This window comes from Trachurus trachurus (assembly GCF_905171665.1).
Source record: "Trachurus trachurus genome assembly, chromosome: 7".
NCBI classification, from domain to species: domain Eukaryota; kingdom Metazoa; phylum Chordata; class Actinopteri; order Carangiformes; family Carangidae; genus Trachurus; species Trachurus trachurus.
Genome location: NC_139901.1, coordinates 11354620 through 11382440, shown reverse-complemented (window position 1 = coordinate 11382440; position 27821 = coordinate 11354620). Strand labels below are relative to the sequence as shown.

Here is a 27821-nt window from a genome sequence, read left to right as displayed (position 1 = left end):
TAGGTTATTTCTGTTATCATTATCGCTTATTGTTATGATTTTATAATCATGAAATGTGATAATGATTTATTTAATGGGTAAACTAATATGAAAATGTGCACTGACTGTCAAAGAACTAGAGATATTTAGCTCACATGAGAACCAGCAACCAGCAAATAACCTGCAACTTGTCTTGATAAATTAGCAATTAATAAATGATCAGTGCTGCTGTTGATTAATACCCTTGTGACCAACTAATCAGCTATTCAGCTAATTGTTATAGAGCAGCTAGTTTCTATTTCAAAGCGCTCATGGTGGCACACTGATTTTCTTTAATAAATGTTATTTAATTTAATATGGATAGACAACTCATCCTGAACATGACTACAGCTATCAGGTATCAGCCAACTGTTGCTTGACATTAGTAATGAACTGTTAAATTTGCTTATTTAGTCTCTTGCTGAAAGCTACGTATATACCCATTCTGATTAGCTTATCTTAGCTTATCTTATCTTAGAATAAAGACTGGGAATGGAAAACAGCTAGCTTCTCTCTTCACAAAGGTAAAATAATAAAATAATAAAAAGAGAAATTCTAAATCTTGCCCAACAATATGTTGTATTTAGTTTGATAAATCAGTACAAAAACAAAAATGTAAGAAAAGAAAGTTGTGGCTTCACATGTGACTTGTTTTAACTGCAAGGTTGCCAGGATTTAAACTTTTTGCTAAACTAAGGCCAATGCTGCTCACAAATCTCTGATTGGTCGACTGTTTCTCGTCTACGGCCACAACCTCCAACAGGCACAACATGCTAAACTGAAATATGAAATGAGTGCTTGTGGGTTTCATTGCAATGGCATAATCACTTCCATCAAAGATCCAGCCAATCTCCTCTCGCACTTTTACTTTTTTTTGTGTCTTTGTTGTGGTTGTTTGTATCATAAAGCTCTGGGGAAAACATACTTCTTCATTTTCTTGGTTACCGTATGATGAACCCTGACTCGCTTTTCTGAGAAGTTCAGATATTCAACTGGAAATGTTGAGAAACGTGGACGCACAAAAAAGGTGGAAGACAGTGAGTCCAATGTCTTTTCACGAGGCGACCCAAAAATAAATGACATAACAAAGACAAATGAAGAAAGTTTATATTAATTAACAGGTATGAACATAAATTGTATGAGACCAAGGGGTGATGCCATAAAGGTGAAAAAAGTCAATACCTTCTGTCACTGAATTAATTCTAAAGCAGCAATAAAAAATGTCTGTTGTGAGGCGATACAAATGTGTTTGCCGATACTGGGGGAGAGAGAAAGCAGCTGTCTTAAAACCAACTAGCAATTGAACAACAGTACCTGAAATAGAGCCATTAAAAGAACAATAAACGTATGCTCCTAGGGAAGCTGCTTCAAAAAAATAAAAATTGACTCAGCGGCATAATGTTTGTGAATGAGTCAGTGTGTCTTTTTTTCGATGCTGAACTAACAGAGGTGGAAAAAAATGAAGCGTTGTTTTGTTTTCTGTATAATTCTAATTTAATTTGGGTGAACATTATTACAAAATCTCTGTGATGTGATGAAGCAGCTGCTCATGTAATTATTTTAGAAAACGCCAATCGCATGCAGTGTTTATTCAGGGCTACTTGGACGGGTGCCCGTATCAGCTGATCCAGTTAACAGTGTCTTCGGTGGAAATAAATACAGAAAACTCAGTGCACCTGATTTGTTGTTTGTCTAATGTATGACGGTGTATGGAAACCCACATGTCATGTCAGCACACCTCCATCTGCGGTGATGTGTGAGCGAGTGCGAGAAGCAGACGGGGACATTTGGTGTCTGATTCTGCACAACACACGAGTAAACCCCACAAGCTGCTGCTGAATCCTTGCCAGTGATACTGCATTGGACACTGTTAAATTTTTAATAGTCTAACAGTAGCGTGATGTCACTGCCTCAATGATCCAGTTAGCTTTGAGTGGAAGTCCTATTTCCCCACAAATTTCAAGGGCTGCAGGAAAAATTGATACGGCCTAGTTTCACGATATTTTTTTATTCACAAACACCAAGCATCTATCTTTTATTATATAACTTAAGTGTACAACTTGAAGTTTTTGCTACTAGAGAGAACCCGCAAGTACTTTTTATGACTATGTTGGTCAGTCTGTCTGTCACATTTTGCAACATAAACAGAGTAGATAACTTTATCTATAGATGAAAGAGATTTTATTCTATTAAAGGACTTAATGGGAAGTTGCAGAATAAATCACAATTTATCACAACCAGTGTTGGGAGTACCACATTACTTTTTGTATGATCAAGGAGTGTACTTTTGGAAATGAAATAATGCAATTATAATGAAATAGCTAAAAAAAAAAAACTTCAAAGGATTATATTATATTTATGATCAATGATCACCTGATTTGGTGGGGGTGGTCACACAACACTACCAGCCCACACGAAAAATGACATTTCTAATCTTCTGAAGCATAGAACCAAACAACGTGCTGCTACAGAGCACTAAAGCCTTGTTTTGAAGGTTCTAATAAAGGCATCTATCAAAAGTTTCAAAATCAATTGTGTTTTATCGCACTGATAATGGGCACAACGATGACAAATGAATGTTGACAGTTGTCCCACACTGTCTCACAGGAACACAACAATAACACCCTGTCCCTCTGGGAACATTAATAAGAGGATTTAAGAAAAAACAAAGAAGTAAAAAATTCCTTTCCAAGTGACTAATTACTTCTATGAAGCAGTCATTTAAAAAGTGATTAATTTGTCTTGAAAAAAGCAAGTATTAACTGTAACTAATTACTAGTTTCCAATAACTTGCCCAGCACTGCTCGTGATATTATTGCAATTCTGTTACTGCAACACTCAGGGTATCAGAAAATGTTTGAAATCACAACATATTGTAGTATTGTGATGATATTGTATTATTATTCCCACCGCTACCAATTCATGATACAAGGAACCCAATAGGAGAGGTGCTAAAGAAGGGGTGGTATTGCGTTCATCTGTGTCATGGGTTTATCCTCATGCATCCGTCCCTGTGTATTCTCCTCAACTGTTGTCATGGTGTAGAGGAGCAACCCGGTCTGAAGCCTTTTAAAGGTGGTGAAGCAGCCATAAAGGATTCTGTCTTCACTGAATGGTAAATGATTCACCTCTTCAACTGGAGAAAAAATGGTTCAAATACGATCTCATAATAGGAATCAGAATGGGGCTGGTTCCTTTGGTGATGGAGGTCAAAGCAGGGTGAAGAGCTAAGCCCTCAGTGCAGGCTTGCAGGCAGTGGAGACAACAACTGTAATGTCTCTGACTGATGCAAAAGAAACAGTGGAGAATGTCTGTTAGCACTGCTCCTGTTGCATTGTTACGGTTCATTTTCTTTTGCAAAGTTTCAGCACCTCAATGGCCCAACCGCTCGTTTACCCTCCCGTGATTAATTAAGGCAATCGACTGGCTGAAACAATCGCCTCGCTGGATAACCATGCCCTAATTAGGAGGTAATTGAAAAGTATCAATGACTAAAACAACGTCTGGGCAGACGTAGCCCAGAGCAGTACGAAAATTGAGCAAAAGATTTCCAAATGTACAGATTTTTCTTTCCTTATGCTCTTTACCTCATGGAGCCAGTAAGAGGAAAAGGAGAATGAGTTGGGGTGGAGGGGTAATAGTATCCCACACATATTTTCAGAAAAGCAGATGAATGCCTCTTGACTTCCCTAACTTGACCTCGTCGTCAATCCATTTATTTGATGTGACTCATTCTGTGAATTCACCAAACAGCTATGGACAGTCTAAAAAAACAAGTGGTAAAACTTATTCTGCAAATATGCCGGTATTAAAGTGACTTCAGGTGGGCTTATCCTTGTCTTTATCCCTAAATCCTCGTCACTCCCACCCTGAAAGTCATTACACCAGCGATCCATCTGACAATCCTATTAGACTTAACTTCATACCGGAGCTTTATGCCCCGTGTTCCTGATGTTTTACTAATTATTACATTTCAAGGCTGCTTGGTATTTCAGTTAGAAATTACAGCATGAATTTGCCAACGCTCTCACATCTTTAAGAGTTTTATATCTGTAGTTGCCCTCCTCTTTCTTTTTTTTTATCATGCTACCCTCAGGACAAAACAAAAACAAGTGTATTTGCACACACTCATTTCCATAAAAATCCCACATCCCCACTGTTCTAAGACATCTGCTCCCACAAGCACATTATTCAGTGCAAAAACACATTCAGATCCTTTATGTCACGGCTGCACTAACCTGCCATGAAATGTTAGCCATGCTGCTCCGCATAGCAACAAAATAATCAATAGTTTGAACTTAAGTACAGATAAATCCTCAGTACAAAGAGACAAAACATCTATGGATGGTGCATATAATAGGCCTGAAGGATGGACTCTGCTGAAAGGGGGAACAGACCATGGCACATCCAAGTGAGACTCTGTTGGACTATAAGGATACCTTGTCTGGGTTTTTAAGTCCGATAAAGGAAACTGGACCTGCTAGCAAACTTTTAACACCTTATGGTCTCTGCAGGCACAACCTCAAGATACCCAGACTCCCCACCGAAAAGAAGACTGGAGTAGAATATAAAATCACACATGAGAAAGAGACTAAATGAACGAGGGAAATGGACAATACCAGACCAAAACAGTTCCATGTCTAACTCATATCTGAACACCACCACCCAACCACATCCAACCACCTGTTTCTAATGTCACCCGAGTTATTCATATTCATGACTACTGAGCAACCTCCATCAGCAGATGAAAAGCTAGTAAGTGGTGCTTGAGTCAAAGAATAACAAATTGACAGTCTGGGGAATCGGCTCTGCTGCTTTCTTCTTAGATACATTAATACTGGTCTTATGTCTGCACAATAAACATGAAGCCAGTGCAGCTTTAGACACGACCCAATATGTCAAAGAACATGGATTAAACTAGTGAGATATAATATGTTAATGACTGAGCTGGTAGATGGATTTTTTTAGGGTTAGGGTTAGTTTAAAAAAAAAAAAAAATTGTCCAGAGAGAGTCTTGCTTTGTTTTCCTCGCTTCCAATCAAATGGTATTGTTTCTCTCAGCGCAGAAAAACAGTTAATATTAGCTAGAAATAAAAATCAAAACTTTATTTATAGTCTTTCTGTAGCGGACGCACCTGCCCATTGTCAGTCCACAACTCACCCTTATCATGTTTCAATTAATCACTTTTTGTGGGTGCAGAGTGCAGACATGATTATACCTGACAAGATAATTTTATTTGTGCGTATCAGTGTCTCAATGAAAGGGAGAGGGGGAATCTTATCTGTGTTGTAATCACACTTTGATATTTAATATAATTTTGCCTGTTTCAGCTCAAGTGTGTGGGATGAATACTGAGTCATGGATGTCGAGCCGTTGCTGCTGCGCCTGATGATGATGGAGCACATTTACAGGAGTCAGAAGAAGCCGGTAACAGATCTGTAAGAGTCACTGTCTCAAGGGCAACTGAGACATTCAGACCTGCTGGCCATCACTTCCGCGCCACTCTCCCCTCTGTCTCAAGTCTCAACCCACACAAACTTAGAGCCGTTGGCACATCTGCCACACTGCCAGCGTGAAAACACCTGTGGAGACTTGCAGCCCAAGCCAAAGTTGCCAGGACAAAGCGTTGAGCCAGGACACTCTCTCTGTGTAATAAGACTGCATGACGTAACCATGTGTAAACACTGGAGGCCATTTAGGGAAGCTCCTGGTGAGATAGGATGAGGAAGATCCTAAGTGTGGAAAAAGGGAGGATTGATTGTCCATGGGGGATATTAAAAAAGGACAGCATTAACTTCCATCTCTGTGAGCTGACATCACCTCTGCTCCTGCTGGATTAATCAACCCGCTGATCAGGGGGAGAGCAGGGTGAGGAGCTGAAGAGCTGCAGCTCAGAAAAAACACAATCCTGTGTCACTCATGAGCACTGACTCACTGTACATCACTGTTACCGGTCATTTCAGAGACCACTGTCCCCCTGACACTCATTAAAGGAGGGCAATGGAGTAAATGTGAATTTAGCCACCCCGACTGAATAACAACAACAGCTGGTCCAAATATAGGCTACACAACTAAATAAGGTTATAGACACCTTGTGGGTCTAACAAGATAAATAAAACACACGCACCGACTCAATGACAGGTTGATTTAGCCACTGCACATATTCAAACTCTTCCATGGCAGCACAGATCTTATACATTTTATCTATCCACAGTGCAATCACAGAACAAACACACAATTCATCAAATGAGTTGCCATATCATCAGCATCAGCCCCTCGGCGCGCGTGCTGCTCTTTGTTTAATGCATGTGAGCAGATACAGCATCACATCACCTATGTCGTCCTCTCCTCTGTGAAGGGAGGTGAAGTGCAGGAGTGTGTGAAACCTACCGTTCCCAGAGATGTGGTTCTCTACCTCGCCGTGTCCAGCTTGCCTCGTGCAGACACTAAGTTGAATGTAGAGTCCCATGTAATGCAAACTCCCCAGCAGCACCCTAAACGCTCCCATTTCTCTTCTGTTTTATCTGCTCTCCTTTCCCCCCTCTTTCTCTTTCACATCGGGTGGAGGGGCACGTCGTTATTATTATTATTTTTTAAATTTATATAGATGTCTTCTTTATTTTTCTTTTGTTGTTGTTGCTTTTTTTGTTGCGTTTTTTTTTAAATCCAGGTGACTTGCTGTGGCGCGGAAGGCAGTGTGTGAAATAAGGAAACGGAGAAGTCGCTGCAGCCTCCCTCAGTGCCAGCTCACACTGACTGAGCACCCACTTCCCTTCTCTCGGCTTTACATGCGGCGGATGAACACATCCCTCATACGGGAAGTGCCGCGACTTTCAACGAGGAATATCAGTTACAGGCGGAGTGATACTAACCTGCCCCGAAACTTCACCGTTGGTTAATATTTCGACCACAAAATGCGCTTTTACGGAACAACGAGTGACCAGTGAAAGGCTTAGGACCGTAATTATATATTTAACTGTTATATTCATGGCAAATACAATAGCTAGGCTATATAAAAGGTTTGTCCTTCTCACTTCCTTTTTACATTTCAACCTCATATCTGTTAAATATTAATCGTGAAATAAAACTAAAGTTAGCAAATGTAACATTTAGGTAATGTTCACAATGTTTTTGCTGTCAGGGCTCTCGTTTGTGATTCAGGAACATCACCGATTTAGTGTGTGCACAATTTTTAGGCTACTGGACGGTCTGTAGTGTAACACCTAAAAGCCTTTTTGCAAGGGACACTGTATTGGGCCACATGTAGGGACTAACACCACATTTTTTCTGAAAATTAGTTTGAAAAAGTGGAGTGGAGGTCAGAGACCCAGCAATTCCCACCAAGAGCAAGCACTTGATGACAGTAGCATGGAATAAAACCTCCTTTTAAGAGGCAAAGCATAACCATACTCAGGGTGGGTGGCCATCTGTCGCGACCCTTTGGGTTGGGAGAAAAACAGAAAGTGAGAGAGAGAAGGCAGGGGGCCAAGCAGAAGGAAAAAAAATGAGAGATGGAAAGACCACCATGATAGCAATATTAATAATAGTTAGTTATTAGTGGTAGCCTAACTGTAATGCACCTACTAATATAAGCGACAATGATAGAAAATTACAGTAAAATTATTAATATTAATTAAAGCAAGTTCAACAGCAGGTGTCTAACAGGATCAATGGGGCAGTAGGTCATTATCCTTTGCAGATCCAGACTCCACAGCTCTGGAGGTGGGAGGACCTGCAGAGAGTATCAGGAGGTGGGAAAGAATGAAAGTGGTGTGTGTGTGTGTGTGTGTGTGGGGGGGGGGGGGGGGGGGGGGGGGGGGGGGCAGTTTAAATAATGCAGTAATTTTCAGTACCTTTACAGTAATCTCATTGGCAGGACATCCTGGAATTTTTTTATACTGGTCTCATCTAATAATATGAGATGTATTTCCTGAATGGAGAGTGTTTTTAAGTGTGTGAGTGGTAAAGAAAATCCCACAGCGCTCTCAAGTATTTATAATGGAGCAATAAAAGAAAGTAGTGGACATTGTATGTACAAAGAAACACTCTACATTTCATAAATGCAGGAATTAGGCTACAGCTGGATGACTCTACACTTTTATGCAAACAATCCTATAATAACCATGCTCTACATTTCTTAAATCTGAACATATCAACAGTGGGTACGGCTGTCAGTAATGACACAAAATGATGATGACTAGAGAGTGAGTGAATTTTACTGCTCAGTGTTGGGTAAACTGTGTCAGCCTTCAAGACTGATCAGGGAAACACTGTGCTGTGGCTCTGTGCTGAGTTGCTGTCCGTGGTGCTGAAATGCAGCAGCCTCAGTGTTGGTCACATATTGAACAGTGGAAGATAATATTTTCAATGACAAGCCACACTGAGGGCTTTTACGGGCTATTGGATTTTATGTAACTATATGCAACTCCCAAAGGACAGAATAGCTGGGGAGACATTCTGTCCATCTTAACAGGCAAAGCAATATATTGTATGTCACAAAGCAGAGACAGCCTTTTTCCAAAATAATTTATATTAATGCATCGGTTTTATGTTTGTTACAGAGAAAAAGAAAGTATGGTTTATGTTATTAATTTGTATCTGGGCAGTAGTTGCACACGGTTACATTTTAAATGAAGGCAGAATTGTAAAATATGAAGTTATTTTTAGTGTAAAAGCCATCTTTTAAATGCTCCTGCGTTCATTGGGCATATTGTGAGCTGACATCTTTACATTTCTTTTGATTAAATAAATCGTTGCTCATTTTGTCTTCAACTGAAAACTGTCCCTTGAGAGAGCAAACCATGGGGCTACCCCTCCACCCCTCCAAGTACAGGTCAGTATGCAGTATTATACCTTTTCTTCCAAACATAGCGTTGCACCTTCTATCAGAAAATATAAGTCTACCTAATTTGTTCACAGTATTTTGTTCCATTAGCCCTGCAAAACCTGTACTTTAGATATTTGAGACAGGTGGACATTTTCAATTCAAATGTTTCCCGAGGGCTTCCTGTCCATTAACACGGTTCTTGTTCATTTTTCCATTCCTCTTCCATTACTGCTATTTGTAGATTATTGAATACAGTCTAGACATTACCAGGTGTTTGAATGGAGTAATTTTGTTTGTGGAACAAAAGAACATGTGGTCTCCACCCTTAAATGTAGTGTAACAGACTGTAATACCAGACTCCAGTAACGTTTTCTTTTCCAAGTCAATGCAACAGATATTCATTTACTTTTTCAGACAAACAGAACGGTACGAAGACACGTAAAACCTTTCTTCAACATTTTCCATAAAAATCAACAGCAATGAGGAAAATAATGCGAAGAGGGAGAACAAAAGAGACAGTATACATTTTCAGTTGCTGGCTGACTCGCCTTTATGGTGATCACCAGCTGGTGTTCAGTTTACCTCTTGGGTGTCTGTAGGCACCATTTACTGGGGCATATGCCTTGGTAATATTTTACCATGCCCCAATAAAACAATCAGGGGGAAATGAATGTTTTCTGCAGTGTCCAATAACAGAGTGAGAGTGGCCAAACTTTAGGCAGCAGCTGAGCCCAGGCTCTGACTGACAGCTGAACTATAGCAGCAATTAACCATTTTGTTTTGAGCAAATTTGAATGGTACTGTAAGTTTTATGTGTGTGGGCTCATTTATCTATCACTTTGTGGAATTCAGGACATTTTTTAATACATTTAAGTTGTCAACACTGCAGCGACTGACCAACCAAGCATGTTTAATTTAAGTTCCATACTAGAAAAGTGTCCCCCATCCCATTTCCCATCCGCTTGTAATTAAGGAAATCTCAGAATTAAGATTCAAATCCCTTAGGTTAGTTTTGTCATTCACCCACTGGCCCCTGCTGCCTTAAATTTAGATTGACATTAATAAATGTAGAGTGTGAAGAAGCCAGTCCAGAGCTGCCTCTACCCCCATTAGCATCACTTCAGTGAGTGAGTGTCTGCTGTCTGTATGAGCATGTTCATGGCTGAATATGTCTGCTCCGAGTCAGCTTGTCGACTTCAGCTCAGGCACCTGTCACATACAGTCATTTCACCTGGCAGTGGACACAGGTGGGTACCAGCTGTCTGCCTTTACATGATTCTCATGCCTGTCCTGATTGTGGATGCTTCGCTGACTTGAGATTCCCGAGGAGTTCTTAGGTAGACTTCTTCCTTTTCTCGATTTTCCAAAATTATTCCAAGGGTCTAAGGGCCTCATCACAACAGGGATCCTGTTGCACCATATCATTGCACACACCTCTGTTTGCATGGGGGACTTGACTGCTCAACAAATCAGACTGCAGAAATACTTCTGAGTAGACTGTTAACTCCTCACTGGCTATCATCTGGCAACCTGGAAAAGATCAAGCCAACTGACATTAAAAAAAGCTAGCTTCCCAGCTTCAGTAGCGATAGTACCACTAACACACCCAGTGAACTTGTGAACAGAAAAACATTATATTGTTCCGTTTTACCTGGAATGAATAAAACACTAAGATAATCTTGGGACATAGTGTTCTTGTTTTATGTTGTTGTAGTCTGTTGAGGTGATGCCTGAGGTTTGTGCCTAATTGTTGGACAGTTACCTCTCGTGGGGTGGTTCAAGGTTTCTTTATTTGTCTCCTGTGGGGAAAATGTGTCTTGGACAAAAGGGAAATACTGCAGTGCAATACAAAAACTTTGGAGGTGGTCCTACATGTGGGTCACACCTTAACCCAGTACCTAAAGGAAGACCAGTTTTCTTTGCCTCGATCATGTAACGGTACCAAGACCTGGATGACTGAGAACCTATACAGTCATCAGTTTGCCATAGCCATTGTTTTCTAATCAGCACTAAAATACAAAATGCTTTGCCGGCTGAATGTTATTAGTTTGATGCATATTTCATCATAAAACAACAGGTTGGACCGGCTTGACCTGAGGATAACGATCTATTAGTTGTTGGGTTATGTCAGTCGGACGAACTAACCCCGGTTTGACCGAACGGCGCCATCCATAGAGCCACCCTGTAATCATGATTAAAAACAAGCATCACTTATTTCCATACTGACATTCAGAGACCGGTGTTGAGTCTCCAGAGGCCTGCACACTGAGGCTTCCAGTTGCAGTGCCCCTGTTTTGCATACTTCCATGTACTTACTCAATAACAGAATACCTTCTCCTCTCTGTCCCATACTAAAGGAGAGAAGCCCAAAAGCACAGCGGTGCACAGTGTTTGCACTCATTCATTCGGAAAATACAATTATTCTCCTTCCCCTCGGCTGTGAAATTGCTGTACAACCGCTGTTAAACACGCTGCAGTCATAATCACTGATAAGAGATGCATGGGGCCGGTCCTCCTCTGCCAATACAATATGCAAACGACGCCCTGCCGTTCTTCCCATCTTGTTACTGAGCGATATTAGAGTTTCTAAAGACACTTAGGAAAGGCAGCAGATGTGACGCCTGTCAGTGAGCGGCCCCCCCACTTCCCTTGTTCCCTCCCAACACTGCTGCTTCCTGCCAAGATCATGGTCAGGGATCCAGGGAAGGTGTGGTACAAAATGAGTGACTAATAATACAGAGATATAGATGGGATGCTGAGGGGAAGAGATGCTGCGGCTGCTGCCCCAGTTTCATATGGGAAAACCCCTGTTTACCTAAACTTTCAGTTGAAGAAAACACTGCTTTTTTAGTGCCAAATTATTACCTGCTATAATACATTGTTTCAGTATGAGCAAGTGTGACAAGACAACAAATCATAACCATAACTGCGGCATGCAGCATGGTTTCAAGCTGTGAGGTTCTTCTTTTGTCTCCTTGACAACATTTTTGTGGATGTCCATAAATGAAACAGATCAGATAGCCTCATATTGATTATGCCGGTGCTCAAATCCCACAAACGAGCACCTGCTCCTGAACAGGTGGCATTCGTCAAGCTGAGATGAACAAATCTTCCAGTTTGTTTGAGCCAGATTTGTGCAGTTTGGAGAATCCAACTTGGAACATCCATGAACCAAACTTGAATACAAAAATGTTTTTGCATTAAGAGTGACAGTTCTTAACCTTGGAGAACAGGCACAGTATACCACAAAGTAGAAACTGGCAGATTAAGTGTCTTAACTGTAGATGTTCAAACTTTAAGTTAAAAATTCTTCGACATGATCAATGACCTTGTGGAAATCTTTAAGTAAGGTCTGAATTTCAAGCTGTTGACCAGTGACATCTTGCCTCCTTTTCAGTTTTACAACATAATATAAACAGAAAGTGAGTCAGACTTAGGAAACACCATGTACCTCTGTATTTTCTTGCTTCTACATTATCATTACTGAGTCAAATATTCAATTTACTGTCATTATCATCAATTTCCCTTTCACCTCTGGGTTAGAAAGTCAAGCACAGGATTGCTGCACCAGTGCCTGTTAATCAAGGATGACGTGATGATTTCTATCTTTACAGGGAAGCTGGTTCTAATGAAATTACATATATTTAGTAAACTAGAATTTTTCACAGTGCATAATTTGTCTGAGCAACCGTGTGCTCTGAAAAGGACATGAAGATTCATATCAGACTAAAAATAGAGGGTAAACTGAGAATAAGTGGGTCAGCTCTTTACTACAGGTCTCTGCAAAACATCCTCCTCTACTTCCCCTCTGCACTGATCCATCTCCTCTCTTGCTTAAAATGCACAAGTAATTGGCAGTTTTTTCCCCCCCATGCTCCGAAGGATAAAGATGACAAAGATACAGCAATGTATTGTGCACAAGACGGGCAGAATAAAAACAGGAGGTTTGTTTGTGTGTACAGCTCCACCACAATACACCTCCACACTGATGAGGAGAGAGCTCTGGAGGCTGCTGAGATCCAGCAGTGGGTGGGTTCAGACAAATAAATAAGAAGCAGCTCCGTCTCAGCGCGAGGATTCTCTCTCTGTGCAGGAAGCTGCAGATATGTACGCGCTCGTCGTCTCCATCTGTGCCTGCGTGCAACGGTAACCAAGTGTGGGCATAATGAGATTCATGTGCACAGACGGTTATCAATAAGCTGTGTCAGTCTCGCGCACTAAACCGTGACATTAATCAAACAGTACAAACACAATCCAGATTTTATTACCAAATGTTTTATTAGAAAATATTTTACAGGCAAAATCCAAAACAAAGAAACCAGGTATTGTGATGAGAGGAAAGTCTGTCCATTTTTATCCCACAGAGTCACACAGTGCAAAGAGTGAAACAGTGCTTAAGCTCTGAACACGTCTCCTGTGCACTGTGCCAGTCAATACACAATATTCTGCTCTCAAAACTTCGTACTGTTTCTGCAGTGAGCACGTTTACAAGCACAGCCTGCACTGGACTTATACCAATTAATCTAATGCACACAAGTTGTGTTTACTGGATGAAATCAAACTGAATTAAATCAACTACCACATCTAACTCATTATTGGTGGGTTTTTCTAAAAATTATTATTATTTTTTATTTTTTTTAAATAAGATATTTAAGATTCTCAAAATATAACGCCTTCTTACATGTCTTTAAAGCATAGAACAAAAACAGTAAATGAAGGCTTGCTTGTAGCTTTGCATGTAAACATCCTCACCAACTTTAGTCACAGTATGTCACAGAAAAACAGACCACTGGCTCAAGGTCACGGTCGGTCCTGGATCAGAACCGAGGGATTTCAATGTTCTCACATGGAAGAACATCCTGTTTGTGTTTGAGAGTGAGAGAGAAAGAGAGAGAGAGTGAGGTTAGTTAGAAGCTGTCCACGAGGTCCATGATCCTCTTCCGCTCAGCCTCTTTGTACTCGTCACTCTTCCCGTCTCCGATGCTCTCCGCGTACTCTGCAAAAGACGGAAGACAAGTCTGCGGATTAGTTGACTCGACAGCGCGGGCGTGGCTGTTTAACTTCTGAGGTTACAGAGAACATCCTCGGAGCAAGCAGTTCCCCCACGCTGAACAGAAGATAAATGTGAGCAGGGGGAAATAATACACGGTTTAGGAATCTGCCTGAAAGTCTTAGTCGGAGCGACGGCTCAATGAGCTTCAGTTACTTTATCACCAAAACTAAGAAGTGAAAGGTGAGAGTCCTTGTGTTCTCACATGACTCCTGCAGATGTTAGTATTTGAACAGCAGTTGAATATAAAGACACAAACACACACACATTAAAATGTGTAAACACAGTATAGATTTCTCCAAGAAAAAGAAATGCAGAAGCAAACACTGAGATGGCAGCAGCTCCCACTCCTCCCACTCTCTTTTATATCTGATTGTCTTTCATTGCCTGTTAAATAGAGGACAAAGCTGTGTGACAGTGCATTAAAGAATTACCACCACTGAATAGATTTTCACTGTAATCTAGACAGTCTCTAGTCTGCCCATCACTCTATAACAGAAGTGCTATTACGAGATCTCTCCTGTGAAAAAGTGCTGTCATATGATGAGACGTCCCCAGACAGCGACTGTGCCCACCAATCAGTGCAGGTGTGTTGTGCAGTGTTTTCACAGCGCTTCCTTCATTTTGTGCGTCTGCCTCTCCCACACAAGGCATCCGAGACCGTCCGACAAGTCGATTTGTGAGTCTAATGTGCAGAAAGAGGAAGTTGCAGCTGCTGCAGACCCGGAGGAGCATTTGTTCGTCTCTCAGTCAGCCTCCGAGGCAGGGATCACACATTAAACCCGGGGATGTCGGGACAGAGAGATGAAAAAGGCTTGCCTTCTCCGTGAGACACAGCAGAGAGGAGAGAATGAAGGAGGGGGGGTGGGGGGTGGAGGGGGCTTTCCTGACAAGAGCCCGCAGGGTTTAGGACGAAACACGGCTGTCAAAAACACAGTAGAGATTTAGTTTTACAGTCTCACTATTTTGCAGTTTGCTTTCATTTTCTCCACTAAATAAGCTCAGCTGACCTGGGGAGGAGGGGGGGGGGGGGGGCTGCTTCTCACCCTCCAACTGTCTCCCTTTCTTCACCAGAAACCAACAGTTATAATGGCAAGAGCTGGAAACGATGTCAAAACTACAGGGAGTAGATGGTTTATTTTAGATGAAATTGAATTATTATTTGAAGGTGCTTAACACACAGTTAAATGGACTTGCATTATTAAAGTGCTTTACACTGCCATCACCAATTCACACACATATTCATACAGTGCTTCTCACTACGGTGTAATGTTTCTGACCATTCACACAACGATGAGACATCCAGGGCAAGGAGAGGAAAGCCCAAGGAAAATTCCACCTATGGACTTGAAGAGCCAGGGATCGAACCACTGATCCCCTAGTTAACTCTTCTACCTGAGCCATGGCTGCTCAACATTTAAAACATGTATTGCTGCAATTGGCTATAGCATGACATCTAGTTTTTTGTTTTGTTTCTGACTGTACCCTTTCAATGTAAAACCTTGATACGAAAAGGTTAGAGTAACTATAGCTGAATGGTGGAGGAATAGAAAGTACAACATTTCTGTCTGAAATGTCATGGAGGACAAGTATGAAGTAGCAGGCAAACATATAAAAACAGAAGTATGACAGAAGTAAAGGCACAAATCAGTCAGGTATTTAAGTATATTTAAGACAGAGGGCAGGAGGGTTGAGTAGTGGATCAGTACCGTCACCTCAGAGGAAGAGGGATCTTGCCTCAACACAATCAAACCTGCTGGCGAGCTGGGGCCAGCAGACTGTGCTTCAGCTTCTTCTCACAGTCCTCAGACAGGCAGGTCTGGGTTAATTGGTGACCCGAAAAAATGGTTGTAAGTCCATCACAGGGATCACCCAATGTCAGCTAGGATTTGGCTCCCCCATGACCCCTAAAGGATAATCCTCATGGATAATGGATGGATGGATGGGTGGATGGATGGAAGGAAGACACTATAATACATGAACAGTTTCTTAAGATACAGGTTTTCATTTGGGACCAGAAGATGGGCAGTGAGTAGAAGAGAGGTCACTGCATCATTGAGTATTGTGAGTAAACTTATAGAAATGTATGTGTAGTGTTTGTATCCTTCCGTGTGTGTGTGATTGGGGGGGGGGGGCGGTTTGGACCACGTTACAGATATAATGCAGCATTCACAGTGGCACCAGGGACCCGAGTGTGATCCCAGGAGGTGTGGGATGTTACTGAACTACAAAATGGCAGAATTTTAAGGTTGACTGAGAAAAGCAGGTTCGGGGACACGAAGCGAGCGACTCAACAAAAACATGAAAACCTACAGCCTCTTTTCATTGTTCGCCTGTCATTGTCCCTGTGTGTGTGTGTAAGAGTGTGTGTCTATAAATGGCGGTGCAGTCAGCCACGCAGACAGAAAGGTCAGAGATTCGGTGACTCTTCAACTCTCTGCAGAACCTTTTCTTTGGCATGCTGGTACTCTCTCTCCTTCTGTCACCACGGCAACACGGCAGAGGACAATACAGTACTGAGCATCGCCATTACTCAGGTCAGTGACTGGGAGTGATCTGCCATGAGCACAAGGAGAATCATTTCCAGGAGCAGCCTCTGCAGCGGCGGTCGCGGGTAGGGACACACTCGGTGTGATTACAGCTGCAGCTGGGACGCAGCAGCTCATCTGAAACACCTATACACCCCCAGTCTGGAACTGGTCTGATCCAGACGCACACGGGGCACATGATCCTCTAACCACAGAAGTTGTCACATCAACGTGCCCATGACACAAAGAAAGGGAAGAAATCAAAGTCTTTTTGATGTTTTCTTTAGTTGTATTTTGCTTCCTCATCGCTTAAATAAATTACATCTTCATACTGCAAAGACGTCTCTAACATCGCACCATCAAAACATAAAAAGGACACCTTGAGAAAGCTCACCAGCTAATTTGTATGGCCACATTTAGCCAGCCATCTGCTGAGCTGTTTTTTTTTTTCAACGGCTGTTTCCGAGGCTTTTAAAGGAAAATGGCAGCATTAACAAGCATTTCCTATGTAGCCAGTAAATAAAAGAGTCATACAGCCTTATTACTATATCTGCATTGTCATATGAATGTGTTTTCTCACAAAGCACAGAGGCTGGTTTCTGTCTCAGAGATATCATTCTTGATGGTGAGTTATGATCAACAGCACTGTGACTGTTGGTTGTTGGATGTCCAAACACACTCAGAGACCCCTTTGCCCCTCTTGCCTCTCACACACCTTTTATGATGTTCGATTGGGGCCTCTGCATCCTGCTGTTTCCCCTCAATTTCCAAACCCACAACCTCTTCGTACGATTGCTCAGCTGATTGGAGGTGAGAAGGGAGAAGGTTTGAACTCCTCTTTTCCCTGTTCACTGATTTTTCAATCTCCTCCCTATTTCACACACAGAAAACAGACTCTCCTGTCGGCCTGACTGCAAAGCAACAGTGCACACCGTTTTATCTGCATATAAAGCAGGGACTAAGGTTTTCAAGTAACAAATATGATTTCCATCCACACTGCCCATTTTAACTATATATTAGAAATGATCTCAGCCTCTACTGCCGCAGCCCAAAAAAAAAAACATGCACAAAGCAACGGAAAAATAAAGTAGATTATCGTCCTTGCAGTTTATTTGTTGTAAACAATACTACAAACAAGGAACAAGGAGTTGCAGCATTAGAAGGGCAACATTTAAAGGGATAGTTTATCATTTTGGCAAATTGGCCCATTGCCATAATCCCTATAGTCATAGCAGTAGGTTCATTACCTTTTGTTGGTGTAAACTATTTTTAGAACGGCCGAGCCGCGAGCTGCTCAGAGCTACGCTACGGAGGCTATTGGGATTTCTTGGTTACCCTCATCAAACTCATCAAATACACAATCCAACAACTCCAAAACGCTTTCGTGGACAAGTTGTGACCTGCACATTCACCACGCTATGAGATAATAACAGAACATTACGAGACAGAGTTGTTTTCGAGGTAAATTCATGCAAAAAAGCTGATGCATTTTCCTGTCAGGGGCAGTTTTCCGGCAAGCAGTCTCTGCATTTGCCTCGAAAACAACTCTATCTCGTAACGTTCCGTTATTATCTCATAGTGTTGAATGTGCAGGTCACAACTTGTCCACGAGAGCGTTTTGGAGTTGTTGGATTGTGTACTTGATGAGTTTGAGGAGGGAAACCAAGAAATACCATTAGCCTCTGCAGCAAAGCTCTGAGCAGCTTGCGGCTCCGCTCGGCCGTTCTAAAAATAGCTTGCACCGACAATTAAAGGTAACGAACCTACTGCTATGACTATAGGGATTATGGCAATGGGCCAATTTGCCAAAATGATAAACTATCCCTTTAACTCCTTAGAACTGCTAGCAATGATGACAAGGTCAGTCAGACTTGTAAATCATTATCTGTGTTATTTCACCACTGGTGGTCGAGGCAGATAAGACCCAGTCACAGAGCGACAATGGGCTTCACCTCAGAAGAAGAAGTTTTTGCCCGTCCAGACAAAATGCAACCCCTGAATCTTCAAAAATCATCAGGACAGGAGGTGATAATGTAGAAAAAGAGATGTAGTATGGACATTGCATTAAAGCTGACCACTTGTGATCACATCACCAACATTGATGTTAACAATAGGTCTTTCTTCTTTTTTACGGTACTCCTGACAACTATTTCTGTCACTTTTCATAGGAACAACACAATGTAAATTACAACCTTCAGAAAATGTTACGAAATGTTATGTTCCCCCCCCTTCATTGCAGCCATTCAGAGAGGTAAAAACCATTTGGCTGTCAGACAAGGTCACACAACATGTTGTAGGAACTAATTCTGTTAGACCTTGGCCCTGCCCTGAGGCAAAGAGCTAACCAGTCCACCAGAAAGTGTATTTTACATCACCTGGATGTCCTTTTCTCCTGTTCTCCTCCATTAGCATTATTAATGGGCTTCAAACAGCATTAAACACAAACTGCTAAACCAATATATATATATATATATATATATATATATATATATATATATATATATATATATATATATATATATATATATATATATATATATATATATATATATATATATATATATATATATATATATATATATAGACTAGTAATATATATATATATATATATAATATACGTAGTATCAGCACTGAGAGAGATGGTGAACGTCTAACTACCTGTGACATAACCTACCTCAAGTTTCTTAAGTGGAAAACCTCAGCAAAGGTTTTCACAGCATTAATGAAATCAATGTTCTTCCTTCCAGCGTGCTGAGCCTTCCTTCCTGCAGAGCGGCTGCTTCTCATTCAGAGAACTAAAGCCATTAAGGTCAAGACATCAGAGCCGGCAACACACTCTGCATGTATTTAACCTTTTTCAGCAGTTTCACATTGACCGGTTGAGGCACTTGAAATGGAAGAGGGCTCCACAGCATGGCCTAATGAAAAGGGTGAGGCCAGGAGGACACACACACACACACACAGCGCTTCAAGCACCATACCGCTACAGGTGCATACACATGGCCTTCGACACATACACACAAACCATGCATGACGAATACGTGTTGTCAAGATCATACAAGGACGAGTTCACACAACATGCGCATTAATATGTAAAAACATGCACAGGCAGACGTGAGTAAAGTCTGCAAACTGTATCACAAAGGAAACACACTAAACATGTATCTGCATGCTCTCTCAAAGGGATGTTAATATACAAAACCTACTTGCATATAAACATGCAGACATGCTAAAGGCAAATAGCTACATCCAAACTGTAACAAAGAAAAAACATACCATAGAAACTACACTGACAAGCAACATATATGCAAATACGCAGATGAAAACAAAAGCAAGACATTGACACATTTAGGAAAACATTCCCACACACACACACACACACACACACACACACACACACACACACACACACACACACACACCATGCACACCACACACACAAAAACACACAGCGAGGACTGGAGAATTGCCATGCTTGCTGGCACTGCCATGCGTGACGGATGGCTCTATCTACAGTGCTACATGCCACCGAGAGCCAGGGGGGTGTGTGAATGGAGCCTCATCCTCGAGCCTTATCCGACAATGATACAGGAAGGATGGATGTCACACCGGGAAGAAAATAACACACCTGCTAGGTCTTTGAAAACCAAACAGAAAACAAATACCGCAGGACAGGAAATCTTTGGGAACGAGGGGGGAAAAAAAGATGAATGACGGTCTCTGCTCTTCTCACAGTGACAATACGATCAAATTATAGTCTGCATTTGCGTGCCAGGATGTATTTCTGTGTATTGTTTTACCATCTGCACACAGGTAATGTGAATAAGAAGCACATAAACACCTGTATTACAGACGCTGGATTTGACCGTGTTTGTTTACTGCTGCAGTGTCTTTACACTTACTTTCCAACTGTATTTTATATGTAATGATTTTCAGGAGGATCATCATCACCTAAATCCTCCTCTGCTGCTTTGCCTCAGTGGAGCTCCACAACTAAGTAGGGGACAGTGTTCCCATTACAAAGGAGGGATGTATTGAACAGTGAAGAAGTGCAAAACACAATATATAAAACTTGAATTACCACCTCACAGTTCTCTGCCCCTGTCCGTTTCAGCTTACATCCTTGTTTATCCAGACTCATATGAAATATTAGGGCTGCACAATATATAAAAACATCATATTGAGATTATATAGGTAGGTAGTGATTAGGATATCAGTGTGAATTGTCACGGTCCCAAACAAAACTTGAAGCCGTACAATGCACAAAAACAATGTGACACATTTTAGGGAGATCAAAAAAAAATAAATAAATAAATAAATACAGCTCCTCCGCTTTGCATATTGCACTTGGTTGCCTTGCGATTTCAATTACATTGCGATTAAATGTGCTGCCCCATATGAAATATAAACCATTCATGTGAAATTCATTGTTATCATTGCTGTGTTAAGTCTTTAGTAGTGCCTAAAAAGTGTTTTTGTAAGGTCACTATGACCTTTGATCAAGTCCAGTCAGTGAATGCTGGTACTAAATTTGAAGAAATGTCCTCATGGTGTCACAGTGACATAGTATTCACAAGTTTGTGAGATCACTGTGACCTTGAACTTTTACAACCACATACCAACAGTCTTAGTGTCCCAAGGACGTTCACCCAGACTCTAGTGAATGTGCAGACAGACAACCTGAAAACAGCATGGCTGCAAAGCTGGCTGTCACTGGCAAAGGAGTAATTAAAAAAAAAGAAAAAAAAAAAATCAGTCCTGAAAAACATTGAGCTACGTCCTGTCAGCCTACTTTCAAAGTTGGCCCACGTTTGTTCCTTTGTGCTAGAGGATAAGATAAATCATAGCATTTTATCATAATCCGGCTTCACCAACTCTGGCAGGCAAACAACATGTGTTTGCTCTGTATCTAGAAACCAATGTGCAATACAGCAAGTTGGCAAAGCTGCAGGCTGTTAACACCCCACACCCCCATAAAAAGTGTTTCTGCCAATCTAATTTTGAAAGAGGACATCCATCTCTATCTGATATTCGGCTGACCGTTGGTGGAAATATGATCACTCAGTCAGTGACATTTGTCACTAGGTGCAAATTCACTGTTTTATCCTAAAAAGCTGTTAAATATATTTTTGCTGGTAAATGGATGAAGGGTGAATGCTTTGTTTAACCTTAAACTCAGCTTATGACATTCCTTCAAAGGAAAAAAAAAATTCATTTTCTAGACTTCATCTTTATGCCAGTATATTTTGTCTTATTTTAGCGAGAACTTGAAAGTGAATAATTTTCTGACAGTTCCTCCACATGTTTCACATTAACAATGCTGCGCAACACCTGTGAGCAGCGACTTTCAGTAACAGCGGATCACTGCGGAGAAATCACAGCAAAGTAGAACTGAGTGGAATTCATTAACCAGTGAGTGAGAGAGTTTTTGTAACAAGGAAAAACACAGCAGCAGCGAGTCTGTGATGTTGAGATGAGTTAATAATGTGATCGGAAGTGAAAAAATGTGGGTCAGTGCATCCCTTCTTGAGGGCTGTGTTTTATTTGAGAAATGAAAATAAAATAAAGTGACTCACCTCTCATGATGTGGCGCACCACTTTGACAGAGCCTCCTCTGAGGTTGAGGATTTGATGGACTCTCTGCTGCAGCTGAATGCAGAGAAACAGAGCATCAGCAACACACAACAGATCTGAGGACAAACTGAAATTTGAGTTCATTTTTTCATTGTAAGTTTATATGTTAGTTTATTTGCAAGTGTTGTGATTTTATATTATTTTTGTAGCATTTATGAACTCTCAGGACATTATAAATCAGCATACCTATCCTTTTTTTAAATATATTTTTGGGGCTTTTCGCCTTTAATGACAGGATAGTTCAGAGAGAGACAGGAAATGGGAGGCAGAGAGGGGGGACACGCATGATAGGGCTGCTCGGCACGGGATTCGAACCGGGGTCGCCTGCAGTGAGGACTCAACACATGGGGCAGGTGCTCTACCAACTGAGCTAAACACCACCCCAGCATACCTATCCTTTTAAAGTGTGTAATTATTTGGTTAGTTTTAACCTTGCCAATTAACATCACTTCAACTAGATCCAGACATGCTAAGCACCTAGCTTCCACTTTCTGCGTTAAAGCTAATTAGCTTAGCTTACAAGCCTCTGCTTCCAGAATGAAATACAGGCTAAACAGCACAGTGGGTCGTCCTGACAGCTGTCTGAATCCGCTAACAGTGGACGGCTAACACCATGAGAGCTTGTTAGAAGTATTAAAAAAAAGGGTCTTGTATCGATGTCCGTAGGTTATTATGTGTTCCCAACAGCAGCGTACCACAGAAAATGAAAACATGTCTCCAGGCAACACCAGCTGTGAGATGTCAGTCAGCTGCTGCCACGACAAACACCCACTCAGAGGCCTCAAGCGTAAAGGCTGTTTTCACAAACATGTCCAAAATGTGTTTTGGACATGGAAAAAAATAATTCAGAAATACAGTATAGTTGATCTTTCCTTACTCAACAGTTGAAAAATTCAGACTGGCATCAACATCAGACAAATATCTGAGCTGGAAATTAAATGGGCAACTAATTTGTTACGGTTCCTTTAAAAGCACGAGGTGACCAGGACTAGACTGCAGCTCTTTGACGGCAGGTGCACACAGTTTAGTGTCTGTATATGTGGCACCGCAAGAGTCCAGTGAATTCCAGATTAGTGGTGAAGCTAATGAGCCACTTGGCTGCAATGTCCATAAAAACCATCTGACTCCTGTCTGGTTTTATAGCTCATCTGATCAGATGTCCTAACAATAATTAATCTGAGAGGGGACTCATTTGGCGAAACCGAAGTCAATGTGCGTGCACGCATGTGTTTGTGTACCTGTGAGATCCCAGAGTTGCTGATCTCCACCATAATGTAGCAGATCAACTGAAGGACAAACAGTCCGGCGTCCAGGCGGCGAAGGTAGAACTCATCCTCCATGGTGTCGTCCAGGATTTCCCCACGACGAACCATCTCCTGCACACACACACACACACACACACACAGCACATTAATAAAAAGAGAACATGGAGCTATGCATGACGAGGTGAAGAAAGCACAAGTGAATGTTTTTTAGAGAGTTTCTCTTGCTCAGATTCAACAAACAAAATCAAAGACTGGGCTTAATTTAGGTGTTGTTTTTCAGCATTTTCCACAAATCCATTTTCTCCATTGACCAGACACACAAATCAATTGATTCCACAGCCAAGCTGCAAAAAAGAAGGGAGGGGTGGGGGCGGCACACTCACATACACACACTTGCATAGTTATCCATCTTAACAACCCTGTCAGTATGCCAATAACACAGTGCTGCCAATACGCACACAGACCACATTAATCATCATTAGAGATTAAGAAACAGACCTGTGGGGGGAGAGGGGAGCCTGGAGTGTGAGCCACTGGACTGGGACAGAAACAGACAGCGTGTAAAGTGTTCGGCTGTTGCACAGTTTTACCTCGGTGCATTGACAATACGAACACATACACATAAGTTCTGTTCAGGCTGTACAAGCAGAGCTGACGATGCAGGTTTACATTTTAATATGGATCTGAACCATATTCTACTGTTTGCAGACCACATGTTCATTTATTTATTTAAAGACACAGACACATGGTTGTGCAGCCATCTGCTGAACAGCAGTAAAATTGTATTGTTAACGTTCCAGCATGAGTGGCTTTTGATGGAAAATGTGATTTTCTTTCCCTGGTAACTTCTCTTGCAGTCACCAGCCACTTTATTTCGTACACCTGTACAACTGCTCATAAACACAAATATCTAACACGCTAATGACAACGAATGACAGCAACTCAATGAATTCAAGCCGGGAGACATGGTCAAGACAATCTGCTGAAGTTCACAACGAGCATCAGAATTGAAAAGATAAGTAGATTAATTGACTTTAAATGTGGCAGTATTCGGAGAATAGGTCCAGTAAGTGACAGTTAACTTGGTGAAAATGCCCTGTTGATGCCAGAGGTCAGAGGAGAATTGCTAAAGTGGTCCGAGCTGATGGAAAGGCAACGGTAACTCAAAAAAAACCCCCACTGCCGAGCATCTCTGAATGCACGACACGTTGAACCTTGAAGCAGGAGGGCTACAGCAGCAGCGGACCACAACCGGCGACACTGTCAGCTAACAACAGGAAACTGGGGTTGCAATTCACATGGGCACCAAAACTGGACAATATAAGAAGGGAACACGTTGCCTGGTCCGATAAGTCTCAACATCTGCTGTGACATTCAGATGGTCGGATCAGAATTAGGCGTAAACAACATGAAAGGATGGATCCATTCTACCTTGTATCAACACTGATCCTGCCCGTGGGGGATATTTTCTTGACACACTTTGTTTTTTTTGTAACTTAGTAACCAACTGAGGATCATGTAAACACCACAGCCTACCTGAGTATTGTTGCTGATCATGTCTATCCCTTTATGAGCACACTACTATCATAGCCATGATGTCACAGAGCTTGGATAATCTCAAACTGGTTTCTTTAACATGACAAAGTTCAGTGGGCTCAGTCACCAGATCTCAGTCCAACAGAGCAGCTTTGGGTTGAGGTGGAGAAGATAACTAATAATGGACGTGCAGCCGACAAATCTCCAGAAACTGTGTGATGCTCTTATGTTAATATGGACTGAAATCTGAGGAATATTTCCAGCCCCTGGTTGAATCTAAGCCGTGAAGATTTATGGCGGTTCTGAAAGCAAAAGTGTCCAACCCAGTACGAGCATGTTGTACCTAATAAAGTAGCTGTTGAGTGTATAATCAATTGAAAGGATTATGCATTTGCCGCTGTCAGATTTTATACACAATTATCCACATTAACCAAAGTATTAATAGTTCCCAATAAAGTTCTCCTGGTCTTTTGGGGGAAAATCTAACCCACAGGCTGAGAATCCACCTAAAAATGCCTGTATCAGCTATATCTGAATCCTGCATGTGTTACAGTCTAGAACAGCACGGCCCAGTACTAGAAGGGAAAAAGCAAACGTGCTCCAGTATGTGACAGTAAATCAAGAAAAAGGGCAACTTTTCAAACCAATCCTAATGAAAACAAATAGCTTTCAGCGTGAAACTAAAGGGTACTACACATGACATTTACATCCCAATGATTTAATCTCAGGGAAAATTAAAACTTTCAAAAGGCCTTGTCCTTAAAGATCAATTACACTGTAAAACCCAATTATAGCCGTTAAGTTCAGCTCATTAACATGCCTCAATCAAAGGGCAGCTCCTGAGGACTACTAACAGTACGAGACTATTCTGGGATAAAGCATTTGAGCTGCAGGTTGCAGAGTTGGGATAAAGAAGGAAAACAACAAATCCATTTCTGTGACATTGGATTCTGACAGGAGGATTTCATCTCACATTAATGGTTTCTTCCCAAGAGAAGAAAAGACAAGCGCATACAACTTCAGAACAAAGGCCTACTGTACAATGTCAACTGTAGGTTATTAAAGATGCAAAACAATGCAGATAATTAAAACAAGAACCTTTAGTAGCAGCTGAATGTAGGGCATTTGTCTCTTCTGTGTCCTCTGGGTAAAACACTGGCCCAGAATTCTGTTTTATTACAAAGCTGAGTCGTATCGCATTGTAAAATAGTCCCAACGCTTGGCCTTGTTGTCAACCAGCAGCCATTAAATATGTAAAAAAAAAAAAAAACCCCGACTTGAAACAAACCTATTTGAATGTAAACTGTGTTCCCCCTACTTCCTGTAGGAGAAAAGATTATCTCTGTTTCCAGGACAACTCGGCTCATTATTCAGAGCCAATACAGTAGCTGGAGGCAAAGATACACAAATCTCACAATCCAACTTCAGCAAAGATACAAAATACAGGATGTGACAGGATACAATACATACATGATGACGTGACCCCTGAGGGAGAGTGAAAACACACACACACACACACACACACACACACACACAGATGTGCAACAACACACCCTGTGTTTGCTGTGTTTGCATTTCTCCTCTCGTTGTTTCACACACCAGAAGCCGACTGGCTATTTCCTGTCATCCTCATTACTGCTCATTGGTCGGCGCTGCAAAGAAAGAGCCGCAGGCTTTTTCTGGGAGGCTCTCGGACAACTCAATTACTGCGTATCCACAGGTTTCCATTACAGCCGTCAGCCTATCAGCTGCAGAGGACGTGGGACTTTATCACAAGCACAGAAAACAATGCGACAGCGCCTTGGTCTATGATGTGTGTAGCAGTGAGATAAGAGGAAGTACAGTATGCTCCACAGCAAGGTGTGTTCACAATCAGAGGTGAATGCATTCATTCAGACGTCAAGGCGACGCAGTAATGTCAACATCCATCATACACAGTGGTGTCCAAAACACATTCAAATAAATCCTACAATTTACTGAGGTTCCGTAAGTGTCTTGCACACAAATGATTGGCGGACACTGCTGGATCCCCACTTAACGTGGTGCGTTCATGTTCTCCTCTGGATGAACTGTAAAGACATCTGTGACCTCTCAACTTTCCATTCGTCCCATCATCAGGTCAGAACTTCTATTAATCCAATTCCTTGGTCTATGACCAAATTACTGCCAATTTGATGACACTTCTATCAGCCACTGTGACCTCTCTGAGCTCTGTCTTAGCTCAACGATGGTCTCTGGCCTCTTTTTCAACTCTTCATTGATTCATGGTCAATGACTGTGACCTACTCCCAGCTGTTGTTCGTGGTAGATGGTGACACGGGGGTGGATTTTTACACTCCTGTCCCATCCCATTCCCACTCAAACATTCGAGTCCTGTTCCTTTCCCACGACAAAAATGTGAGAAGAAGCCAAATATCTCTTGACATTTGCAAAGGCATGGGCTATAGGTGATTTGATGATCCGAGACCATCATCACAAGCCTGTCCTCAATCCACAATACACATTCTTCATCGATTAGAGCAGACAGGACAACAGAAAGACTGGCACTATGTTTAAAATTAACAAGATTACATTGATTCATATTAGAGAAAGTGCTATTTTACGTACGCTTCCACTGACTTTTTACTCACGTGATTCATAGTGAAATTGAATCCCATAGAAATCCTGTGGCCCACAGGACTCCCAAAATAACGTCTCTAGTTCATGGTTGCATGACGACAAAACTGAACCATCATGACAACAAAACAGAATCAAAAACAAAGACGCAAAATGGGATGCTGCGGAAAGAGCAACTAAGTGGTCAGTTCAGTTCCCTTTCATTTAACTGTCTCCAAGGTCAAGAAAGATCATTCATGCCAAACTGTCTCTTGCATAACTTAACAATTTATGTTGTAAACATTCATTTTTAATCCATCCTCCTTACTTTCTAGGAAACAATGTGTTTTCTGTCACTTGAGTGCAT

At 41.6% G+C, this 27821-nt stretch overlaps 2 protein-coding genes across 2 annotated transcripts in view; both read right to left on the bottom strand.

Annotated features, from left to right (window-relative positions):
• vstm2la (V-set and transmembrane domain containing 2 like a) overlaps positions 1-6527 on the bottom strand; it is a gene marked incomplete at both ends in the record, with an annotated part of 57169 nt that extends 50642 nt beyond the window's left edge. The window contains one exon of the mRNA XM_083975060.1: positions 6410-6527. Within this exon, the coding sequence (XP_083831186.1) occupies positions 6410-6527 (118 nt within the window). The remainder of the gene's footprint in view (positions 1-6409) is intronic.
• Positions 6528-13114: 6587 nt separating this feature from the next.
• ctnnbl1 (catenin, beta like 1) overlaps positions 13115-27821 on the bottom strand; it is a 59813-nt gene continuing 45106 nt past the window's right edge. Inside the window, exons 14-16 of the mRNA XM_083974720.1 lie at positions 23297-23434; positions 22001-22073; positions 13115-13842 (exon numbers count right to left, since the gene is read on the bottom strand). Coding sequence (XP_083830846.1) covers positions 13754-13842; positions 22001-22073; positions 23297-23434 — 300 coding nt within the window. The 3' untranslated portion in view covers positions 13115-13753. The remainder of the gene's footprint in view (positions 13843-22000; positions 22074-23296; positions 23435-27821) is intronic.